Consider the following 25,659-nt stretch of genomic DNA (forward strand, 5'->3'; position numbering starts at 1 on the left):
CGCTGACGTGATTGACTAAATGAAAAATCGGCCTGTCATTTCCTTGATTTGCGATTCTATTGGGTTCCTTGTAACGAACACATGCAATTTGAAATGGTTTACAAACCGATTTAGAGCAATTCTTCAAAATAACATGACAAGTTAAAATAGGCGTTCAACGGTCTTGTAATTTTTTTTTGCGCAAATAACGTGATTATCCTGTGAAGGATGATTTATAACGAAGTACCTCTTGGCAAAAGACTGGCCGGTGAAAAAGGTGTGCACTGGGAATTATTCTCACGCACTAATAACCCAACATGAGTGATGTGTGTGAACTAGATACACCTGAGCAAACGGTGTCTGACGCTGCAACAACATGACATATGGGAACCTGTTTCATATCTCAAGTAGGAATGAGTGTACAGAATACCAGCAATTGTCCTTGCTTTTGCTGTGTTGCTCGAGTGAGTGACTCCTTTAATTCCCAACTGAACGGAGCCAAATACCGCCCGTACACATACTGGGACCCGAATTCGAGGGAGCCGTTACCCATGAGCATCAGTCTGTCTACTGAAAGAGGTGCGTCAGACGAGTTTTTTTGGACTTGATCCCTTCAGTAGTATTTTGCGTTAACTCACACTCCTAACCGTGCAGACATATGCGAGTGATTTCTGTCGTTGGTGTTTAAGCGAAGATTGGCGACATTCAAACTTTGTGTTCCGCTACAAAGGGGGACGTAAGTTGGATATCAATAAAGCTCGGTATTTTGTCCGGAAATAATCAGTACGAAATGGACCAACGTAATGAACAGAAGTAAATATTTTAGTGCCGAAAGCTGAATACCCGAGGCCAATGTTGGAGAACACGCTTGCACTGGAAATAGGTATGCTGTTTTGACAGGCACGTGGGGTTTTCGAAACAGATGAGTTTCCGGGTCAACCATACAACTATTCGAGGGGGGCCCTTTCGTTATCTAATGTTGAGTTTGAGTTTTGTATATTTATCCCATACCCCTCCCCCGTCGGCCATATGGCTTCGTTGGCATTCTTTCAGTTACCGTCCGAGCATCCGAGCTACCAATACCCCGCGGGATGGCGACCATTTCCGGTTTTTTATTCTCAAAATAATTAATCGATGGAGGACCTTAACCTGTATGTGTCTATAGTTTCCCGCGAATATTTTCTATAATGTGTCCTTCGCGACCACTAGAGGATCATTTAGAAAACTGGAAGCTGCTAATATCAGTGAACCACCGATGCAGCGTCAAATAGACCGGGAAGTACTCACACCATTATGGAAAAGAAGTAGCCATTCAAATATCGGTATGACACATGCCAAACTCCCGTCTCTCATTGAAGCACAACTTGAAATTGCAGAGTTTTGGCGCCAGTGTAACCTACACCTTAGAATGCACTTTTGGGTGGGTGATGATATGAGTCCAGTGGACAGCCATGTTGTTGGCAAACGGGAATTACTCACACCATTATGGAAAAGAAAGTAGCCATTAAATATCGGTATGACACGTGCCAAACTCCCGTCTCTCATTGAAGCACAACTTGAAATTGCAGAGTTTTGGCGCCAGTGTAACCTACACCTTAGAATGCACTTTTGGGTGGGTGATGATATGAGTCCAGTGGACAGCCATGTTGTTGGCAAAGAGCGTCGCTGTACATCTGCGTACCGGTTACCACTATCTTAATTTACGGTATATCCTTTGTTTGCACATTTTGTAAATTTTTTCACCCCACTTCTTTTTGAGTGACATCCACTTTCCCTCGTGGCTCACATGCAGTAAGATTAGGTCGCATATGCCAGTGATTGCCTTCCGCTCAAGCAATTTCGGGTTGGCGGAGCAACTTATCAAAACAATTGTATATGATTGCGCATGAAGTTGAATGACTGCACGGTTCTACTTCGCATTGTGGGTAGCGATAGAGACAACCCTTCGGGCTACGGTCGGTTTGAACCGTCGTCGGCACATATCCCCTGGAAAAAATTGGCTGTTTGCTTGATGCTTTGGCACGGCTAATGCTCTCACAAAGTTTGTATGGTTAGAAGCCCCTCAATTCCAACTTTCACTCGAGTTACGGTGCGTGTTTGAGTTGATTTCATGAAGTCATCAAACTTGTCGCTCGTTTCTTGCAATATATTCCACATATGTTGACCCCCCGGGTAGATATTTGCGATTCCTTTGTCTGTTTCTTCAGTGATAAAAGTCCTCTAGAATTTATGTTATGGTCAAGCAACGAAATCAAGCGTGTCCTGAAAGTACACCTGTCCCACATGTACCACCGACTTGTATCCTTCATTGCGGGCGAGTCTTGTAAAGCTGCCAAACCTAAACACCGAGGAGTTTATAACTGTGGATAGCATCACTAATTTCCATTTCCAAAAGACTCCACAAATGCCTCTTTAAGACTCGTTTCTAGTGTATTTTACAAGCATTTAATCCGTGTGTGTGAACACAGTCACATTTAGCTTGGTAAATAAAAGCAAGAAAGTTCCTAATCGATTTGGGTCGAGTATGCGACAAAAAACCTCAACCCTGAAACACTCTTCAAAGGTTACGGGACGGAAACGCAAGTGAAAAACTCGATCGGTTAGCAGACAAAAGTAATGGTCGGGTAATGGTAATCTTTCCTACCGAGGCCAGGCCCTGTGTTAGCTCCCTGCTCATACAGCTCTGGTTTTGGCTTTGGCAACATCATTCTATGGAGTACTTCACAGTACTTTATCTTCACATCGAACAAAGTAGTCTAAATTCGTTTGAGGCAGTTCACTTCACGGTCACCCTGGGGTGGGCACTCGAGAACCGAAATAACGGTGTTTTTCATGGCGCATTCGCAAACCGTTCTGTCCCAAGGGAGCCTTCCCTTCCAGTTTTTGCCGGTTGTAATCAAAGTAAATACATTCTTTACTTTAATTTAGTCACTCAAGTGGAGATTTTGTCCTTCAAGTGAAGCCACTCTGTGTTGGAACGCTGAAAAACACTGCAGAGCTGTCTCATCTTTATTGGAAATCGCCAGCATTGTGCATCTCACGAAACTCCAGGGATTCTCAAAGGCATGACCTCTAGGTTGATAGGTTGGATATTTCCGTCTGAAACGTCGTTTCTCGAGTAGCCAGTCAATATATGTGACTACGTGATGTTGATCCCGTGATTAAAGAATGAGCGATGCCTTATCCTGCTTGAGTGCCAGTTGGTCACACTGCTGACTAGTCTTTCGTGACCGATCGGTTGCGTACAAACTCGGTTGCGTACTACTCCACATAAAGTGCTCGTAAACAAATTGAGCGCATCCTATTGAATCCGGGCGATATTCACTGTAAAGCACGACCTTCTGTGCATCGTGAGTGATTAGAAAAAGGCTTTTTGCGCGTAATTCATCAGTCTTTGAAGACCGGACTTACTGCACACAAAATCTGAGAAGAGACCTGGGGTCGAGTGACTTAGGGAGGCAACCGAGAACGGGTGGACTGCCGCTTTAGATAGAGGCACATTGAGGTGGGTCGCGTAGTACACAAAGTGAACGAATATCAAACATATCGCCGACGGACCACTAGCCAGTTGTACAAAAGTAGCTGCATTTGAATTGAGAACTGGCATGCGATGGGACTAATGAGGCCCGGTGACCAGTACGGGCCAATATGAACAGACTTCGCCAGCTACGTATTTAGAACGAGTAAGCGGCGAAAGCAGTGAGGAGCTCGTCAAATAAACAGCCAAGTTTTGGAGAACTGGGTGGGTATATGCTATCTCATCAAGCGAACAAGAGTTATTGACGGCCGGACGGTCAAGTGTAATGAACTTCGGAACCCACAAGAAGAGCGCTGGGTGGCGTGTAAAGCTCGTTGGCTGAATCAGACAAAACCGTCCCCGGTGTCACGTACTATTTTACCCAGTAGACTCGTAGACCATCCGACGGACTGTCCATCCTATTGCCCAACCAAAGTTTAGTTGCCAGAAAGGCTGTACGTAGGGTAACTTTCCTCCACAAGTGCTCGCTGATAGCATATACAGGGTGCGGAAAAAATATCAGAAAATCTAATGGCAGTGAAGGACACTTTGGCTGACATTGTTGTAACGAGTTGTTGATCTTGATTCAGTGCCCTAACTTTGGAAAAAGGACGCGCCGACGTGGAAGACAACAGCTTCATCCAGAACAATAGAGTGCAAAAATTGCAAGAGATGTAGAGGTATTTGAAGCACACTTTGCCTTTAATCCAGGCTGTCCAATCGGCTTTGTGCGAACACACACGGTCGTCGGCTGTTGCTTGAGGATGTGCCTGAAAACCCATCATCGGTAATCACTGCCCGATTGATTGACTTCGCAGTCCAATCGGCAGATGCTTTTGCTAGCCCGGATGATTGACGGGTTCTCTACCGCAACTTTGGTAGATTCTGATGGTTTTGATAAATTTGGGACATCGTAGGATTCTAGTCTACAATTTGGCTTTCCTGATATGTTACTTTATCTTTTGAATAAGGAGAAAGCAAAGAGAGAAGTCGGCACACAAACTGCGGTAGCTTATCACCTATCGTGGTTATTTCATCTCAGTTGTTAGCGTGCGGATATTTCGAGATTTTATTATCTATTCGGCCCAGCAAGCGAGCCTCATCCATGCTGAAAACCCAAGAAAAAATTAACTAACGAATTGGTCCCATGCCTAAATTTGTTTATAGTAGTCCTGCTGGAATGGAAATTTGCAGAAGTGGTATCCCAGGATGCGAAATTTAGAGCAGATATGATAAGACTCCCACCGATGCCTGCTAGACTGCGCGGAGCTGGGCTGGCCTGTCCTGTTGGAGGTCTTACGCAGAGATCGTCAGTCCGCCATTTAGCGACGAGTGTAGAAGTGCTCATAGTGTATTACCAACGTGAACGTTGTACTCAATGCACGCAGTTATCGCATTCATCTTGAGGATTTGCTGCATTGCCGTAAAAATCATGCAAATATTTATTCTATCGTCACCAGAGCGCAAAAAACAGAATTCAGATTAATTTTGGTATCCCTGGTCCAAAAATGCTAAGCTGCAATTGAGGAAGTCATCAGCGTGCAAGAACAAAAATAGGTGCTTACGTCTTCAGGCCAACGGCGTAGTTATAAAATGGAGTGTTTGTTTCACTTGATCTGTTGTTTTCGTTGGCTTATATAGCATTGTTGAGCCCGATGTAAAGAAGATTCAGCCACTGTCGCTTACGATGCTCTGGTAGTCCATAAGCCTCAATGCTATGTCAAATTAGCGGCAGAAGTAGAGTGGTTGGTCGAAAAGAGTTCTTTTATACTCTATTGCTCATTCGCGTAGTCTATATGACAGAATGAGGGACCCCCTATCACCGGCAGTCATTTGATGCATCGGCGAGGAAAAATTTCCACAAAAGACAACCGACATCGACTTATAACTTCTTCCTCCCGAGTACCGTCGATTACTTTCGGAGGTCTGCTATTTCGAGAGCTCAAAGTCGGCGTAACAGTGGTCGGGACAATCGGTTTCCCTACGGCGTTCGTGGAAATTCATGCTCCCAACAACAGCGCCATGTCCGCCGTCCAGTTGAGCCGTTTCTGAAGTCCATCAAGAGGAAATGGCAGTTGTTCGAATCAGAGGTGTGGACTGTTCCTTGCGCCACATACACTGCGGGGGGCGCACCTAATCATACTGCTTGCTGGAACAATAATGACTGTGATTTAACCTACTATTCTCCGGGAGATAGTTTACCCCACTGCGAGTGGTAGCGTATCTGGATTGTGGGCTTGCAGCTCACATGCAGAAAACGTACAACATGTAGATATTTATTTCAGAGGGGTTTGGTAAACACTCGGTGGATTTATTGCTGGCTGGGCTTTCGCTTTTGACAAAAAAAGCTTCGTCAGGCCAAGTGAGTAAGTAAGTAGGTTGATTGGGTTTTCAAGGCAGCCAGGGAACCAATCCGTGAGATCCCTTATGACTAGTGACGTGATCAGTGCTGGGTGTTCAGTCTGATGTCCCTGTTTGTTGATTAGTGCGATGACTAAGCTTTACGATAGATCGGTTAGGGGGGGTTCGTCTTTATGATGAACCCGGATTTTTTCGTCCCTGCTTCTTCAGTCTAGGACACCTTAATGGAAAATTCCTCTTGGGGTCGTTCACAGATTTCGTTCACCTGTGTTCGTCCAAGGGTGCTGGGACAATTAGTTTGGGGATGGGGGTGGGCTGGTTAATTGGATCTAACGCTACTTGGATTTTGTACTTTTAGACCCAGGCGATTTCGCTGATAACTGCACACCGCCTCGTGTCATCTCGGCTGATCTAAGACCGCTCTCCACACGTTTGCAAGTTCTACCCCCTCTATTCTATTCACACTGGGATGCTTGGCGATTTCCACCGCCTCGGCCACCAGTCGCTGTGGTGTGAATCTTAAACCCCGTCTCAGGATGTCCACATTTTCTAAATCTATCTTATGCCCAGTGTCTAGAGCATGCCCTGCCATTGCTGAATCTTTGACTAACGCTTGGTATTCCTCTGCGTTTCTCGGTGGTTTGTTAATGGAACGCTTATGCTCACCGATTCTGGTGTGCAATTCCCTGGCTGTCTGACCTATATAAACCTTCGTACAGTCGTTACATTTTATTTTGTATACACAGTTCCTAGTCCTATCAACCGGAAGGCGATCCTTCAAATGCACCAACACCGAGCGTAAAGTTTTCCCCTTCTGGAAAGCTACTCTAATGTTAGCCGTATTCAGTACCCTTCTAATGACTTCAGATGTCCCTGTTTTGTATGGAATGACCGCTGTTCCGATCCACTCCTTGTTGGGCCTTGGTGTTGGCACCAATACCCGTCTTAGTTGTCGCTTAATTAAACCCACTGGGTATCCGCCATCTTGAAGTCGCTTTTTTACCTCGAGCTGTGCTGCTCTTCGGTCGACCTCCTCTGTACACAGTGCTCTCACTCTCCTAAACATCGCTGAGGCTATGCTAGCATATACTGCTTTTGGATGTGCAGAGGAGTAGTCTAAGACCGCACCACTATCTGTTGATTTCCGGTATACAGTGGTTTTTAATTTCCCACCACTCATGTTTGTCATGCAGTCGAGGAAAGCTAGTGTACCCGATGTGGACTCTAGCTCCATGCTAAACTTAATGTGAGGGTCCAATGTGTTCAGATATTGAAAGAATTCGTTCACCCTATCCCGCTTTATTACAGCGAACGTGTCATCTACGTAACGCCAGAACACCCTTGGTGGACACTCGAATCCGTTTAAAGCTTTCTGTTCGAAGTCTTCCATGTACATGTTGGCCAAAATCGGGGATATTGGTGATCCCATCGCTAGGCCTTGTTCTTGAGAGCATATAATTGAGTCAAAAATAAAATGACTGAGGTTTAGGCAGACCTTTATGCCTTCAACTATCTCGTCTACGGAGAGACCTTTAATAAATCGGAAAAAATGGACTTTCAGGCGTTGCGTGTCCTGGTCTTGAGGGGACTCGTGTGCCGTTTAGAAAAATTAGGAAACCCTTATTGCGCCACCGTCCTGGCAAGCTAAAGGACGGAATGCATTTAAGATTTCCTAGAACTGAGATTTGCGGATGTCGTACAGCTAGCAGTGCTTTCTGACAGCTTAGCGTATATGAAAATAGTACAAAACAACCTCACTTCCGAACTCGGGTGAATCGCAAATGCACGCTTAGTTTACCCAACGGGAACGTTTTGACCTGGCCCCACCGATCTGACATCTGCCAAAATACGCCCAGCAGTTCACCATCGAAGTGAATCTCTCGCTCTCTGTGATGGACTAAATCACCAGACACCTGTACACACTAGCAAAGCACTTGTGCCCCGGTGTTTTATCAGGCGCATGACGAAGGAAACCTTCTCTCGTATTAATCGCATGGATATCCAAATAATCTGTGGAGCATACGTCAGACTGAGAGTTCTTTAGTGTATGGCTTTGTGGAAGGGGCGTGATCCACTGTTCGGCATAAAATGGTTCTCTTTGTCTGGGAGTGAGATGATGCGGTGCAGTTAGTAGCTGTCATATTTGCGTTAGGATATGATTTTATGTTAAGCTGTTCTCATATGCCCAAATCTCTCCGGCAGCAGGCACACATCACATAATATCCATGAACTCTGGTTATAAACAATCTGTCAACAGCCGATGCATATCCAGTAGTGTGGCTCAAATGGTGATCACCACACAGAGGACTTCCCTTCATTGCCGTGGAGCACACAGACAGTGCCACAAGTCTTCCCTCACCTCAAGGCAGACTGGCTGAACATCACCCGCAAGTGAGCTGTCCTCGCAAACTCTAGTATTGATAACTATGCTTATCCGACTCCAAACGACCGGAGAACACTAACGTCCGTTTGCAAAAGCGAGCAAACCAATCTGCAGGCCTCGGGAGGCGTGGGGAGTTTAGTCGGGGTGAGTGGGAACTGCGGGTGAAAACGCACTTCCACTCGGGAAGTATCTATGATTTCCTCCGGGTAGCAATTAAACGCGTTCAACCAAAATACCCACCTGAGCGAACAAACCAACGTACGTCACCATTATTCTCCACATTTGCAAAAAATAGTATATTGCTGACCTTGAAAAACCGCTCGCGCGGAAAAATCACACAGATCGGGAAGCCATAGTAAACATAAGTATCCAGACTTATGAAGCGGCAGCGTATAAAACAGTGGGGCGCCCGAAAAATCATTTTACCTGGCTGAACTGAGCTTTAACTTCTAGTTTGAATTAGGTGCCACTAGGTCATTACCGACTACATAAGCGCCGCGACGTTTGAAATCATAGAAACCTCGCCGAAGAATGGAATTCGCCTTCCGAATCCGTGATTTTTTAAACAATGAAATAGCGCATTTGACGCCTGATTTATTGAACAAGCCTCCTTTTACTCACGGAAACGTGAATACTACATGGAACAACATCCGGGAGTTGATAGACACAATGGGTGAATATTCAGCACATGTATGTTGGCTGCACCTGATTATTGCATCTAAAGGCGCAAAATTTGCCCCATGTTGTAACAAACTTCAAGAAATTTTCTGCCTCAGATCATAATTTGTATGTACTATCTGACGTGAATTTGAACCGGTAGGTGAAATAATTATCCGATGTCACACCGTGATTCGGTAATAAAATCAGCGTTATAGGCTTTCTGAAAACTGGAAAGAAGCGGCTTTTTATGCATGACAGTCAAGGTCTCTGCACAGAAGCTGAGCCACTGTGTGTTCTGGACTTTTATATTCATGAATCCTGTCAGAGAAAGGGTCATGGAAAGAGGCTGTTTGACTACATGCTGCAGGTAATGATGAATAAAGTCAATTTCTTTGAATTGTTCTCATGTGCAAATTTCCATCTTTGTCTTTTTCAGTTAGTCCGGCTCCTGCAGTTATTTTTTAGACACCAGTTTTTCTAAGTGTACTTGGGATATGTACATTCCTGAAGACATTTGCGGTCCCCAAATAATGCAGTCCCTTCAATTGATCTAAAATTCATCGCATCGGTTTTTGACTCCTCGGAAGTCTGGCCGAGACTTATACTTCACTGTTTAGAAGAAACCACCTCATTAAGCTCTCTCTGAGTTGCCCAGAAGTAAGTAATGAGATTAGGGTCCTCGACGCTCATTCACAACCTATGACGAATGCAAGAGCTCTTAAATGTCGCATAAAACAAGCATAAAGAAAGCAAAACAATCTCTTTTTGGATTAGAGCTAGATGCCTATTTGCGTATACTTATGATATGAGTGTACAAGGACCTTTCTAAACCTGCTTATCCTTAAATTTTTAAGACGGCGTCATCGCTGTTGTCACAACCATCATCACCGTCATCACCAAAGAGAGAAATATCGGTGTCTTTATAATGCTTCATTGCCATGCAACCATTAGATGCATTTAATCACATTTATAGCCTTAGAATCAAAAAATGAATGGACTTTAAGGAACAAAGACCCGGTGCTGGCCCACCACAAGGGGGATGGTGTGCCTACAACCACGAACATTCTGTCAGGCAATCTAGAAGGGAATTTAAAGTAAGAATACCACGGGTGTCGACTTGCTTCCGTTTCTCGGTGCCTGCATAAAACGCGCAGATACAGTCGTGGGTGCTTTTTTGTAGACGGAATGGAGAACGACAACATCCGAGTCCCTCGTAACTTCCCTCATACTCTTCTTCCATGACACATTTCGTCCACCTTAGAATTAGCTTCGATGTGAAAGAAGTACTGAAAACAGAACGTATCCTTGCAGAAGATTATGATTCCGCCACCGAATTTCCTGCGACTTAAGCTCCTGATGCACACTCGTTTCATTATTACCTCCTTGCAAATTTGTTGAGGAAATCCGATGTAATAAGCAACGCTTCTGACATGCGGCTGGTGAAAGGCCTGAAGTTTCCCCACATCATCTGTCCGCCGCCGCATACCAACACAACCTTGAATGTAGCCTGATACATATGATCACTGACATGATCGATAAGATATTTTATTGTCACAGGTTTCATGACTTCACGCTTTGTGAATGCGAGACATACCAAGTATGGGACGATGGTGGACCGTCTGTCCAACGGTGCCTCTGCTTTGTCTTATTCTTCACTGATTCTTGCCACCTTTTTCACTGCTTCATGCCAACAGGGCTTCTAACAGTTGCGGCTCGCACACCGTATGTTCTGAGGTTCTTAAGAATTCGTCTGTCCATCAGCTAATAAAAACATGATTTTCTTGGACCCGAATGGCTCTAGGTTTTTCTTTGAAACCCGCAAACCTCAAGCCAACTTATTGACTTAGCAGTTGGAATTTGTTTGCCTAACTTTATTCAGGATAACTGCATATGACGTGAATGAAAGATACACAGGGGTGGATACAAACCATAAGGCTCTTGCTTCACGGACGGGTGCTCTGTTAACCAACCTAATGGGGTTATCGGCTCTCTCTACTCGGCTCTCCCACTACATTTGAACTACACTTCGGTATAATAGTTCAAGACTGACTAAACGATATGAAATGTATTACTGTACAGCAGTGACTCGGGTACGTAGGGTTTGGGCTACCGAAGAGTTCATATCCGGTTTTTAATGCCACGGTAAGTCGGTAAGTTTACACAGAAATGTATGGATGCTAATGCAGGCTGACCCACATTTAAAAACTGTGCGTAGTCCATAAACAGTGTCATAATGCACCACCTATCTGTAATCTCTGCACTATAGGGTGATACCGAATCTCACCACTTAGCATGGTAGCAAAAGTGTTGGACATTGCTGGAAGCAACTGTTTGAAGCATTTCCTAAACTACCCAATATTGACCATGCGCTATCGAATTGTTCTGCATCCTTTTTTCGGTCGACATTTTGCTATGAGGGCCAAGTTAGGTATGTAACGATTTTAAGTCACATGTTCGTAATTTTGGAACATATACTTGTACGAATACACCGATCAATCCTCAATCGCCATTCATCAGGATTCTTTTGAGGAAGCATCTCCACTTCGGGTTCCTAAAAATATTTTGGGGAAGTACAAAATATGGCATGCCAAATAGATCAATTATATGGAATAGCCTTGTTTAACTCGACTCGAATCTTCTTTACACTCGGTGAAGCAGTATTTGTCACTCGTGCACAGCTGTGCACTCTTGCTGTGTATATCAATTATCTACAACGGTATTCCGACCTAAATGTTACTTACACTGATGTCATAGATAGGAGTGTTGTTTTACTCCAGATTGAAAATTTACGGGTTCATTTTTTTGGGATCGGTAGGGGGAAAGATGGCTCAATGGTTTGATAGGAAGGCCCTTGGTTCGAACTGCACGTCAGTTTCTCAACTTCCCCTGTCTAGGCTTGGGCAATCTGGCAGTATACCAGCCCTCGTGCTTCTTTCGGGTGGCATGGTCTTTAGGCATCAAAAGAATGCTACAGTTGAACGGGATCGGTAGAGTGCGTACTATTGACATTCTCGTGTAAACTAACTCGAATTACAGGTTGCAAAGCTAACACATTCAGTAAATTAATAGCACTGATTCGCTGCTGACGGCCAAACAGTAGAGTATTCAACTACTAGTCAGAAGGGTGGTGGTTTAAAATGCCCCGGAGGTTAGTGAAATGCGCACTACTGATGATTCACGAGGAATAGGCAACGGCCGTTTTGTGGTCCAGACAGACTTTAGTTAGGAGATGAAATTTTTACTGGAATTTTAAAGTCGTCTTGCAACCTTTTGGTTTAAACCTTGTCGGACAAGCATCTCCGGGGCCTTCGAGTTGTGAAAAAGGTGATTTTAGTCCACGAGTTTTCTACTCGTTTGCACCTAACTGTGAATCGGTCATTTCTGACACCTCACTAGAAACCGTCTCTCATCTAAAAAGAACATCTGAACAAAAATATTTTGAATGGAACAGATTTAAAACTTTCTGTTTTCATATCTGTCTTATGGTAAACCAAGGCGAATAGTGACACTGAATAATACATTGATCTCACGAGTGCACTTTTACTTGGTTTCTTGAAGAGGTAAATGAGCAAAAACTGCTTTAAAACGCCTATTCACAGCCAGGATGTAATTCATCCCGCTGTGATTCTACCAAACGACTGCCACTATCATCCCCGACGGTAACCATGGCAACACCGCGTATCTCAGATCAAACAAAGGACTGTCTATAAGCGTGCGTTAGACCCATTTGTATCTCAGTACCCAAACGACGCATAGTAAAAATGTACGGAGCCAGACACGGACAGAAGACTGGTGACACAGCCACGCGTCAGTCGCAAATCATGCTTGGGCTTGATATTCAAGTGATTTCACCCTTATATTCATTGAGATGGGTAAGTGAACAAGGAAGTGTGAGGCTCGCTTACTTCAGTTGTAAAAAAAGACGAGTCGAACTAAAGTTCAAGCTCCTGCCTAGGCCTAACTTCGAACAAATGCTGTGAAGTTTTTTGAAAATAATTTGCTCTTTAACGAAGAACGAGTACTCAGAATGATTGAAAGGCTGCCATAGGAAAGAGGCAAATGATTACAAAATAGGGGACTGTTTTCAAATATTATCGTAATTGCCTTTTAATGGGTCGGGACGACAATGATGCTATGCGGATTGAAAAATGGTTCTTAGAATTTTGCTGAGTGTAAATTCTCACTAAATATCTTTCTCTCGAAATGGACATACCCATGATCCAGAGGTAAACTAGCTTTTTGTAGACTATCTGAAAGAAAATGAGAATCTAAAGGATGTATGTTATCTAAAGAATGAGGTTAAGTTGTTTTCCGATGTATGGCGCGTCAACTAACAAACTCGGGTCCAGTGCTTCCCTTTCCATTGTGGACTATCAAGAACACCTTCTCCAGGAAAGGAGGAGGATTGTTCAAATGAAAGTGTTGTGGGTGTGGTCTTAACAAACTCTCTGGGGTTTTACTGAAGGCTGTAGTAAACTGAGGAACCATAATGGTCAGTCTGCATCGGAGGTGCGATAGGGTTAAGTACCCCTGTCCTGATAGTTTCGTTCCTTCAGAAGTACAGAGCAACGAATAATATTGTTTTTCATGTCTCATCGTTCGGTTAGTATTTATTCAACGGTTTAGAGAGATATAAATAACATAATAAGCAGCCAAGTTCAATTTTTCAATCAAAAACGAAGGAACGCAAATGAATATTCATCAGTGAGACCAAAAGTCGTGTCTAATTGGTCTAGGGGGTCATTGAACGGCTGGGTCCATCGATTCGCATCACACGACCAAGGTATACACACTACTGGCACGAATGAGTTTTGACAGCGTAGTATCGGAATTCGCAATTGCATTGCGACTGCTTCGGCTGTGATCAACCGACACCAGTCTATAAGGTACCTGGTGGATAAAATGGAATGACTAATTTGGGTCGATCACGTGACCGGTGTCAATTGTGTGTGACGCGATTGATATTTTGACTAGACCATTGAGTCTGCTGATATTTCGGAGAGATGCCCAAGTATTCGCTTAGCAACTCACTTTGTGGTTCGCCCAACAACAAGAGAAGAACAGATATGCGTCCAGATTCTGGGCGAGGGCGCATTTTATCTTCGGGGTTTATGTTAAGCTAGAGGCTGGACGTAGACGAAGGAAGCAGAGTTTTGTCCGGTACATATGTGGCAGAGATTGAAAGAGGGGGTGGTTTACTGTATGTGTTAACAGGTCGCCTCTATAGACTCATGCACAAATGACCTATTGTTTGTCACTCTGTTTCATTCTTTGCCAATAGACCCACCCCTTCCTCTAGCCAGTAAAATTGGATGAAATCACCTAACGGTTTTGTTCACCTGAATCACATTCGGCCAAATCGTTTCTTAACCGTCTCAACCCTCTATAGAATAGTCAAGCCCGATAGAACTTAAGAGTCAGGTGATCAAAGAATTTGAACTGATTTCTCATCCATCTATAAGAAACAACCAATCAAACCATAGAGGCACCGTACAACTGTTTTGTCCTTCAGGCAGATTCTAATCCCCAACCCCTTGTTTGTCACTATTTATTGTGTTTTCAAGGTAGAGACGGCTGATCAGCGTTTAGAAAAGATCGTTCAGTTACGTGGAACTCATGGTGTAATCGATTGACGGAATAGTTATACACTACTTTCTGTTCCTAAGCGTACGGTTGCGTCAACTACAACACGAAAGGTCAAATGGGACTCATGAATCCCATAACCACTAGTAGGCTCTTACTAGTCTGCTCAGAGGAGAGGTTTTAAAACTCGTATGAGCTTCTCATATGAGTCAACACTCAACGAGAAAGTCTTCACAGAACTAAGTGATAGTGCTTACATGACTGAAGTGTGACTGGTGCCACATCCTGACCGTGTGTAAGTTAACTACACCGCCATTCAGCCGCTCGCAGCCAAACCGTACAATGCGATACTCAAGTGGTTGGAGCGCGAATTTAATGAACAGAAGGTCCGTGATTCGAACCCGACTTCCCCCTCTCGGCTCGACTGTGAAGCATCGTCTTTGAGCACTCATGTTATGCTACTGATGATGTTGGTGACCAGGTCGCTATAGCGACCGGTGGCAAGTGTAACATGCCACCCCTTTTTGCCGCCTTTTGCCACCGGTGGCGTGTTTACTGGGTATTAGCAATGGGTAATGTGGGTTAGTTACTAGTTTCCGGTTATTCTAGAACACCATCTTAGGCTTGGCAACTTGGCAGTATCCCAGCCCTCATACTTCCTTCGGGTGGTGTGGTAGTCAGGAACCGAAAGGGTTTTACAGCTGAACGACGATACTGCAAACCGAGAGGCCGCGGGTTTGAATCTCCCGACTCTGGTGATTCTCAACAGCTCCATAATGACTGTACGCTCCTCCAAAAGGTGGGCTTTAATTTTGGGACGGATGCTCACTTGAATCTTCTGAAATTCTCACCATCTACACACAGTGGTACTGAACTAATTCAACTTGGGCCCGGGAACTTGTGTTGTGATTAGGCAAACGCGCCCTATAAATTACCCACTTACTGGTAACTCTCCGGTTTCCTGCTTCTTGTGAAACGTCTCCAAAGTCTTTTAACTCAGTCATTCATTTCCCAGTATGCAAAAACTGTGTTCTGTGCGTTGGCGCAAACCAGCAGACACTAATGTGTTGGCTCCGTCCCCTTTGTTACACAGGTTGAAAATGTGGCACCCCCAAGTCTGGCAATCGATTCCCCATCAAGGAAGATGCTTCATTTTCTCAGTCGACACTATCATTTGGACCGGCCAATCTTTTCGTCCAATAATTTTGTCATATACCCTGGATTCTTTTCTTTTTCCAACAATATCCGCAAAGTCTACCAAGATTTTCGTACTGTTTATTCAACAAACGATAGAAAAACGGTTTTACCCTATGGTGACCGTTCTTCGCCTCGGAAATCACGTTCGAGCCAACTAGTCAGAACTGTTGACAACCGCGTACAACCGCATCACTCCACACCACACACAGAAATCACAGTCCGCTCAGCAATGGAGCTGACATCACCATCACAGGCTAAAACTGATTGGAAGCCATCTTCACTCGCACACACAAATGAACAGTCGATAACATCAACAAATCCGAGGAACAAAACATCTAAAAGTATTGATTCAGACTGCAAGAACCCGGAGAAATCCTCAAAGGATGATGTGGATAAAAATCCTTCAGGTCATTTCCCATGCATCGAGTGAGTTCACTGTGAATATGTAAGGCTATAAGTTCTTTGGTCATCTATTTTCTCTCCATAGGCGATGGATATCGATCGTCTAGTTGCTCAAGACGCGCAAACTGCTTTGGGAACCATCCTAAGCTTCCCGTCAAGAATTAGGGCTGTCAAAATTCGAATAAATGATACTAAAACTTCGTGATGCGAAATGTTCATCGAATCGCCGTGAGCTGAAGATCGAACAAAGGAGGTATTGAGCTACTTTTGCGAAGTGCAATAGTCTAGATCACACGAAAGTCATGTGAGTGGCGTTAAGCAAATATGCCAGTCAGGTGGACTCTCCATTCGACTTCGCTTACTTCCAAATAGGAACAAGAATCAGTGTTGGCTGAGTTCATGAGCCATGATGAGCTGACTTCAAGTTTTGACATTCTTTTCAGACGCACTTCGGAGGGGTTTACAAATGGGAATCAAAGTGTCGTGGATGGCTGATCGGGTAGCAATTTGCAGCATTCAACCCAGTGTCAAATTTGCTCAGCTTCAAGCAGACACGGAATTCGGATGTATTTGTGAGGCTTGTGCTGAAACTGCTGCATCTGCTCCAGGAGTTTCTTAGAAGATCTAAAATGCTTTGTGCAAGCCGAGATGAGATAGGTGGTATAGCTGGTATGAGTGGGCGAAAGTGATTATCGCTCATAGATAAATTTCATTCAGAATGGTCCTGATGCACTGCGCCTAGCTAGTGATATTGCAAGAAATAGCGACTGATCGAAATCAGTGGCGTTTGTACAGTCAGTTACTTTTCAGGTTGTCTGACTGGGCGCTTGGAAGTTTGACCACTTCAGAATGCTTCATCATCATCATCACTGTCAGCTGTTATAACCGCGTACTCGTCATACAGTGGTTGTAGCTGCCGCAGATTCGTTCACCGATGATTTGGGGAGTGGGGTAGGTAGCTGCGCATTGCAGGCGGGAGCTGATAAATTGTTGCGTAAATCCAGAATGCTTGGTCCCCTCTCTCACCCATTCTTTTTCTCTTCTTTCCACCCCAAGGCTATGAATATATTTAGATGAACTTTATGGTTGTACGGCAGGGAATTATCAGTGTCAACAGTGATGTTGCTGTCTCTGATGATGATGACGACGACGATGATGATGCACTGGTGTACCACCTTCCGGGCGTCCGCAACCTCCAAAGAGTAGATCTACAGTGGTGGATTTGTAGTCTTCTTCGAGATTGCACTTCCGACGTGGTGTAATCACGAACGCCTTTCAAAACTTTACTTTAAATTGAAGCCGCATTACAGGGCCGGACGAACACTAATATCGCAAAGGCCGATTCATAGGTATAAGTCTTAGCACATGCGCTGTCCTTCTTTATTCCGCATCGGCTTCCAAAAATGCTGAGAGCTGCTAAGGAAACTCATCTGATCTGGTATTTCTTGTGGGAATGTTCCTTTTATCAAATTTATGGTACGTTTTTCGGGAGAAAGCGGTGAGTCAGGTGTCCGATGATGTTAGAGATAAAGAGTACAAATTTAGACATAGATAGATAGATAATAGATAGATAGATAGATAGATAGATAGATAGATAGATAGATAGATAGATAGATAGATAGATAGATAGATAGATAGATAGGATAGTAGATAGATAGATAGATAGATAGATAGATAGATAGATAGATAGATAGATAGATAGATAGATAGATAGATAGATAGATAGATAGATAGATAGATAGATAGATAGATAGATAGATAGATAGATAGATAGATAGATAGATAGATAGATAGATAGATAGATAGATAGATAGATAGATAGATAGATAGATAGATAGATAGATAGATAGATAGATAGATAGATAGATAGATAGATAGATAGATAGATAGATAGATAGATAGATAGATAGATAGATAGATAGATAGATAGATAGATAGATAGATAGATAGATAGATAGATAGATAGATAGATAGATAGATAGATAGATAGATAGATAGATAGATAGATAGATAGATAGATAGATAGATAGATAGATAGATAGATAGATAGATAGATAGATAGATAGATAGATAGATAGATAGATAGATAGATAGATAGATAGATAGATAGATAGATAGATAGATAGATAGATAGATAGATAGATAGATAGATAGATAGATAGATAGATAGATAGATAGATAGATAGATAGATAGATAGATAGATAGATAGATAGATAGATAGATAGATAGATAGATAGATAGATAGATAGATAGATAGATAGATAGATAGATAGATAGATAGATAGATAGATAGATAGATAGATAGATAGATAGATAGATAGATAGATAGATAGATAGATAGATAGATAGATAGATAGATAGATAGATAGATAGATAGATAGATAGATAGATAGATAGATAGATAGATAGATAGATAGATAGATAGATAGATAGATAGATAGATAGATAGATAGATAGATAGATAGATAGATAGATAGATAGATAGATAGATAGATAGATAGATAGATAGATAGATAGATAGATAGATAGATAGATAGATAGATAGATAGATAGATAGATAGATAGATAGATAGATAGATAGATAGATAGATAGATAGATAGATAGATAGATAGATAGATAGATAGATAGATAGATAGATAGATAGATAGATAGATAGATAGATAGATAGATAGATAGATAGATAGATAGATAGATAGATAGATAGATAGATAGATAGATAGATAGATAGATAGATAGATAGATAGATAGATAGATAGATAGATAGATAGATAGATAGATAGATAGATAGATAGATAGATAGATAGATAGATAGATAGATAGATAGATAGATAGATAGATAGATAGATAGATAGATAGATAGATAGATAGATAGATAGATAGATAGATAGATAGATAGATAGATAGATAGATAGATAGATAGATAGATAGATAGATAGATAGATAGATAGATAGATAGATAGATAGATAGATAGATAGATAGATAGATAGATAGATAGATAGATAGATAGATAGATAGATAGATAGATAGATAGATAGATAGATAGATAGATAGATAGATAGATAGATAGATAGATAGATAGATAGATAGATAGATAGATAGATAGATAGATAGATAGATAGATAGATAGATAGATAGATAGATAGATAGATAGATAGATAGATAGATAGATAGATAGATAGATAGATAGATAGATAGATAGATAGATAGATAGATAGATAGATAGATAGATAGATAGATAGATAGATAGATAGATAGATAGATAGATAGATAGATAGATAGATAGATAGATAGATAGATAGATAGATAGATAGATAGATAGATAGATAGATAGATAGATAGATAGATAGATAGATAGATAGATAGATAGATAGATAGATAGATAGATAGATAGATAGATAGATAGATAGATAGATAGATAGATAGATAGATAGATAGATAGATAGATAGATAGATAGATAGATAGATAGATAGATAGATAGATAGATAGATAGATAGATAGATAGATAGATAGATAGATAGATAGATAGATAGATAGATAGATAGATAGATAGATAGATAGATAGATAGATAGATAGATAGATAGATAGATAGATAGATAGATAGATAGATAGATAGATAGATAGATAGATAGATAGATAGATAGATAGATAGATAGATAGATAGATAGATAGATAGATAGATAGATAGATAGATAGATAGATAGATAGATAGATAGATAGATAGATAGATAGATAGATAGATAGATAGATAGATAGATAGATAGATAGATAGATAGATAGATAGATAGATAGATAGATAGATAGATAGATAGATAGATAGATAGATAGATAGATAGATAGATAGATAGATAGATAGATAGATAGATAGATAGATAGATAGATAGATAGATAGATAGATAGATAGATAGATAGATAGATAGATAGATAGATAGATAGATAGATAGATAGATAGATAGATAGATAGATAGATAGATAGATAGATAGATAGATAGATAGATAGATAGATAGATAGATAGATAGATAGATAGATAGATAGATAGATAGATAGATAGATAGATAGATAGATAGATAGATAGATAGATAGATAGATAGATAGATAGATAGATAGATAGATAGATAGATAGATAGATAGATAGATAGATAGATAGATAGATAGATAGATAGATAGATAGATAGATAGATAGATAGATAGATAGATAGATAGATAGATAGATAGATAGATAGATAGATAGATAGATAGATAGATAGATAGATAGATAGATAGATAGATAGATAGATAGATAGATAGATAGATAGATAGATAGATAGATAGATAGATAGATAGATAGATAGATAGATAGATAGATAGATAGATAGATAGATAGATAGATAGATAGATAGATAGATAGATAGATAGATAGATAGATAGATAGATAGATAGATAGATAGATAGATAGATAGATAGATAGATAGATAGATAGATAGATAGATAGATAGATAGATAGATAGATAGATAGATAGATAGATAGATAGATAGATAGATAGATAGATAGATAGATAGATAGATAGATAGATAGATAGATAGATAGATAGATAGATAGATAGATAGATAGATAGATAGATAGATAGATAGATAGATAGATAGATAGATAGATAGATAGATAGATAGATAGATAGATAGATAGATAGATAGATAGATAGATAGATAGATAGATAGATAGATAGATAGATAGATAGATAGATAGATAGATAGATAGATAGATAGATAGATAGATAGATAGATAGATAGATAGATAGATAGATAGATAGATAGATAGATAGATAGATAGATAGATAGATAGATAGATAGATAGATAGATAGATAGATAGATAGATAGATAGATAGATAGATAGATAGAATGTGGAGATAGACAGATTATATAGATAGACAGTCTCAAGAATGAACATACAGCGTATTATTTAAGTGGAGTACTCGATGGCCTCCTGATGTGAATCAGCTGAATTAAAATAGCCTACGTGAACTGCATCTTGCCTGATTAATCCCTACCAAACTCCGTAGGTGGCTAACCACTTCATTCAGCCTTCGTAAATCCGTTTCAATAAACACTACAGTGACTAACGTCCCGACTGAAGCATAAAGTTGACTTGGTGAAATACACTCGTTTGAGGAATGTTGCGAACGAGAGGTTTAGGTGAAATAAACCAACTGCACTTGTATCTCAAGTAGTTTTCATTCATTTGCGGCTTGTCACCCAGCTCGATTCCCGTTGCCGTGAGTGGTAAGGAGCCTGAAGTTCGGGACAATTTATACAGTCTAATGAGACTAAAAATGTCACTGTGAGTCTGACTTAATTCTTTATCACTTCTTGAAGGAAACATCCAAAAGATTTGATGTACATTTGAGGTACATTCATAGCTATCTCGCCTGACGTACACTGTCTCTGCACCGTGCACGCGGCTTACCTCGTAGACACCAGTCTTCGATGGTTCGCAGCTTGCGTAGACGATGTATCACAAGAGGACACCAGGAAGAGTCAGAGTGTGACACGAGCGGGGTGCGAGGAGTCTAAGGAAAACGGAGTTCCGAAGCTTTATTAAGCTAGACCGCCGTTCTCAAGTGTTTTCGGTCTGGATAGTGATTTTCCCGACTGATTACTCAGTAGAATGATCAAAGGGTCATTCATGCCTTTGGCTAGTAATATTACCTTGACAGGATTTTGCCTGTTTTATGCATTCATGTTCATGGTGAAGAATGTTATCTCCACCGTTTTTATCTGCAGTCCCGTCTAGTGAGTTGGGTGATTTAAGGTCGGTCTTGTCAAGCGGGCCTCATTGTTGGCATGTTTCAGACTAGTTGTTGGACGTGACAGTGGCCCAGTCAAGAGTTTTCCAACGTCAGATCAACGGGATGGTCACACAGAGGAACTCCGCCAGGCCACTGATGTTTCCTCCTGGATAGATCAGGACAGAGTGAAAGAGGGTTGAAATGCTCAAGTGCTTGACGGAGATTTGAACTCGATTCAGCTGGCATGTGAAATGAACACATGGAACTGACTTAGAGATCCTTGAAAAAGGACACTCAAAACGCTTGACTGGGCTGGGTTTGAACCACGGATATTCCGACCGGTGCCTTAGTCATTGAGCTATCTCGAGATTGAAGGCAACACTTACGGAGGCAAAAAGCATTAGGGCACTTCAACCAACCAGGGTATAGTCGTTCCTGAGGAAGGGGTTAAAACAAGAGATCCGTTCAGAGAGACCTACCCCTAAAAGACTCTACCGTTACCTGACATCCCACCTCCAGAATGGGTCAACCTTCATATTTATCTTGCTTTTGGTTTGAGGGATCTCAGTCTATTAATTTCTAACGTTTTTTTCAAACGTATTCTATGTCCATCTTCTTCATGCTATTTTTCCAACCGGTTGAAAATAACACCACTTAATTTGGTTGTTTATTCCCCCAAGCACTAAAGCACGTGAAAATTACTCAGTGATCTCGAGCCAAGAACTGCGACTTTTACGGGGCTTGCCAGATGGTCGCCGTACTTCACACGAATACTCTTATCTAAACGCCGTCCGAAATCACAATGGACATCGAAAATTATGGTGAAGCTTTGCATCAGGTGAGATGCCGATGATGATGATGATGACGATGATGATGATGATGATGTGGCACTATAAGTTGATATTCATCGCCAACAGCTGTCTTTTTGGATCCTCGACTGATAAAGGACAATTGACGGTACCTCGAGCAATCGAATCTCTGTGCTCTGGGAGGTTAACAACCGACTGAAACGACTGAAAGCAGCTTATCTCATGTTAGAATGAATCCTATACAATTCAGATTCAAGAGGCTAATCACCAACACAGGCAAGATATAAAGCTGCTTAATAAAACACTTTGTGTCACATGATCTACTACTGACAGGCTTTTTGACTGATGAATATAAAAACGAAAGCTTCGGGAGAAACATGGGGTTCTCCCCTCTCTGAGCAAATTACTTGTGGGTTGTGAGCAATGAGCACCTTTTGACGTCTTGAAAGAGGTTTCATCTTGAAAGTGAAGTCATCGTATACTTGAAAGAATGAATATTTTGCTGTTTTTCCACTCTTGCTACATATCCTCAACAGTTTTTAGATTCGGCTGAACAAATCCCATGATTAGAATTGATGCACTACTCATAAGGTTGCTGAGAAATCCTCGACAGCCCACGACCGGCTTCGCCCTTCTTGGAGCCAATCAAGTAGGGGCAGTCCTCAAGTCCCCATCAACTTTCTGTTCTACTTGAACCCATACTGGACAGACTTTGACAAATGCATTCATTTGTATACCAATTTGGTTTTCACCTGGACAGATTTTGACAGATGCACTCATTTGTATACCAATTTGGTTTTCACGGGGGACTCATCTGGAACCCAGCTGAATCATAGACGAGAAATTCAGAGATTCAAATTGATATGAAAATGACTGTATTTGTCCGGACTCATTGTTTTGCACGTGATAATGAAACTTAACACCATTTGGGCTCAAAGTTGACCACTACTCACCCAGTGATGAAACTTATTAGCTGCCCTAAACACTCAGTGCATTCACAGCTGTCACGTGACTGGCGACTGACCAATCTGCATCCGAAATTCTGTTTGGTTTGCTGCTAACATGCCAGATAATTAGGGGTGAAATAAACCACTTATAACTAAAGCAATGCTTGGATCTAAACTTTCTGTGACTGTTCCCCTCGTTCAAGACCAAGAAGATCTTCTGCACAAATGTCGATTTGGTTTGTGTTTATGAGTTCCCCTAGTGACAACACATTACGAATTATCATTACTAAATATATACCGAAGTATGATGGAACCTCAAGAAGTGTCTTAGTGGTTTTGGGTCAACAAGTGTTTCTGTACCTGTCATGACTTCACACGGAAGGCCATTCCGGTTGGAACACCTGTACGCGGTAGAAGTACAGACTTTTATTCGCTAGGGTCATCATCAACGCCGATGACTTACTGCCATGCAGCTACAATTTATTTGGAAGCCTTACAGTGAGAAAAATTATAAAAGGTGATGAAGTTAGTTAGTGGTTGACTGCCACAATCATTCCAAGTTACCTACAATGACGGTACGAGCAACTGATGATCCAATCACCGTAGTTTTGGCGCTGGACAGAGAAGTTCCAGTTGCACTACCGGAAGCTCGTTTCTCAATTGCCTCTTTGCAAGTCTGCTGGTACAAGCCAACACGGTTCTGAGACGGCGACGGTCAAAGAACTGAAGGCGTCTCAGTTCCGCCACCCAAAAAAGTCAGGTCTCACAGTCATACAGCGAAATCAGCCCAAACTGCAGCCTGATAAACAAGGCTTTTAACTTCACAGATATGTCGCTTTGATGCCATAGGTGTTTCAGATTGGAAAATGCCAACCGAGCCTTCGAGATTCGTACGCTTACCTCACTTATCACTTATCACTTATCCACTAGGATCACCTTGTTCGGAAACTGCGTGATTTCCAATATAGCAAAGTATAGTGAATCAGCATCCCGTCGCGTTCACGATCGTTTGAATAGAAATGCCAATTACTGAACAATCGAATTATTGTGTTTTTTCACATCATCTGACAGTAATTTTATACTAAATTCCTCCCAAATCGATTTGAATACTTGCTCTTGGTTGTTCTCTTTGTTTTAGGGATCAGAAACTGCACTTCTCCCTCAAAGTCGACACCTGGACTACACGGAAGATTTGAATCTGAAGACGTGCCAACTTTCGTGACAAAGAATGCCCACATTTCAACTCACTGTTATCAGCAAAATTCACACGTGATGTGTACATAATCAGGTTGATTCCACTTGGTGGAAAAAATGTCGCTAATTCTAGTTCAGTTAGCTTCTCATTGATGAGAAGGAAAAATAACCACAGTTTGTTCGAAATGACGTCACTCTGTGAGCATTTTGTTCAAAATACTCAAAATTCGGGAGAACTGTTGAAAACTACCGTCATTTTCACTGGTGCCGAAGGTCATAGTTAGCCTCTAGGGAAAACTATTCAGTACACGACTCGCCTTGATATTGATTAGGCGTAGCTTGATAAATTCCACGTGACGCAATCCAGGGTAGGAAAAAACGGTGAAGCCCATTCTTCCGATAACAGCCATGCGTATGCTCACGTGGTCTTGAACTATAATACGGTCCTTTCAGACACCCGGTAAATCACCAGTGATAAAACACAGAGATGTCCAGTATAGCACGAAGCGAGAATTTCCTTGAAGCGGATATTGATCGACTGAATAACAGGTCAATCTGTACGGGGGGAAGCTGGGGGCAAAACACAATCACAGTATTGTGGTCCAGACATCCTGAGTACATCTCAAGCAAGTATGCCAGATGCCTCGCGCAAACTAACTAAATGACTAACCGACTAACTAACTAACTAACTAACCAACTAACTAACTAACTAACTAACTAACTAACTAACTAACTAACTAACTAACTAACTAACTAACTAACTAACTAACTAACTAACTAGCTACCTAACTAACTTAACTAACTACTAACTAACTAACTAACTAACTTGATAACTAACCAGGTAGCTAACTAACTAACTAA

At 41.4% G+C, this 25,659-nt stretch overlaps 1 protein-coding gene across 1 annotated transcript; it reads left to right on the forward strand.

The window, feature by feature from the left end:
• Nucleotides 1-8,771: 8,771 nt before the first annotated feature.
• T265_11140 (hypothetical protein) lies at nt 8,772-25,030 on the forward strand (the record flags this gene model as incomplete). Its single annotated transcript, XM_009177718.1, has 6 exons — nt 8,772-8,930; nt 8,965-9,056; nt 9,108-9,267; nt 15,577-16,106; nt 22,529-22,686; nt 24,743-25,030. 5 exons carry the CDS (start codon nt 8,772-8,774, stop codon nt 22,671-22,673), a joined length of 1,086 nt encoding a protein of 361 aa, XP_009175982.1.
• Nucleotides 25,031-25,659: the final 629 nt, after the last annotated feature.

The sequence above is a fragment of the Opisthorchis viverrini genome (assembly GCF_000715545.1).
Source record: "Opisthorchis viverrini unplaced genomic scaffold opera_v5_450, whole genome shotgun sequence".
Taxonomy (NCBI): domain Eukaryota; kingdom Metazoa; phylum Platyhelminthes; class Trematoda; order Opisthorchiida; family Opisthorchiidae; genus Opisthorchis; species Opisthorchis viverrini.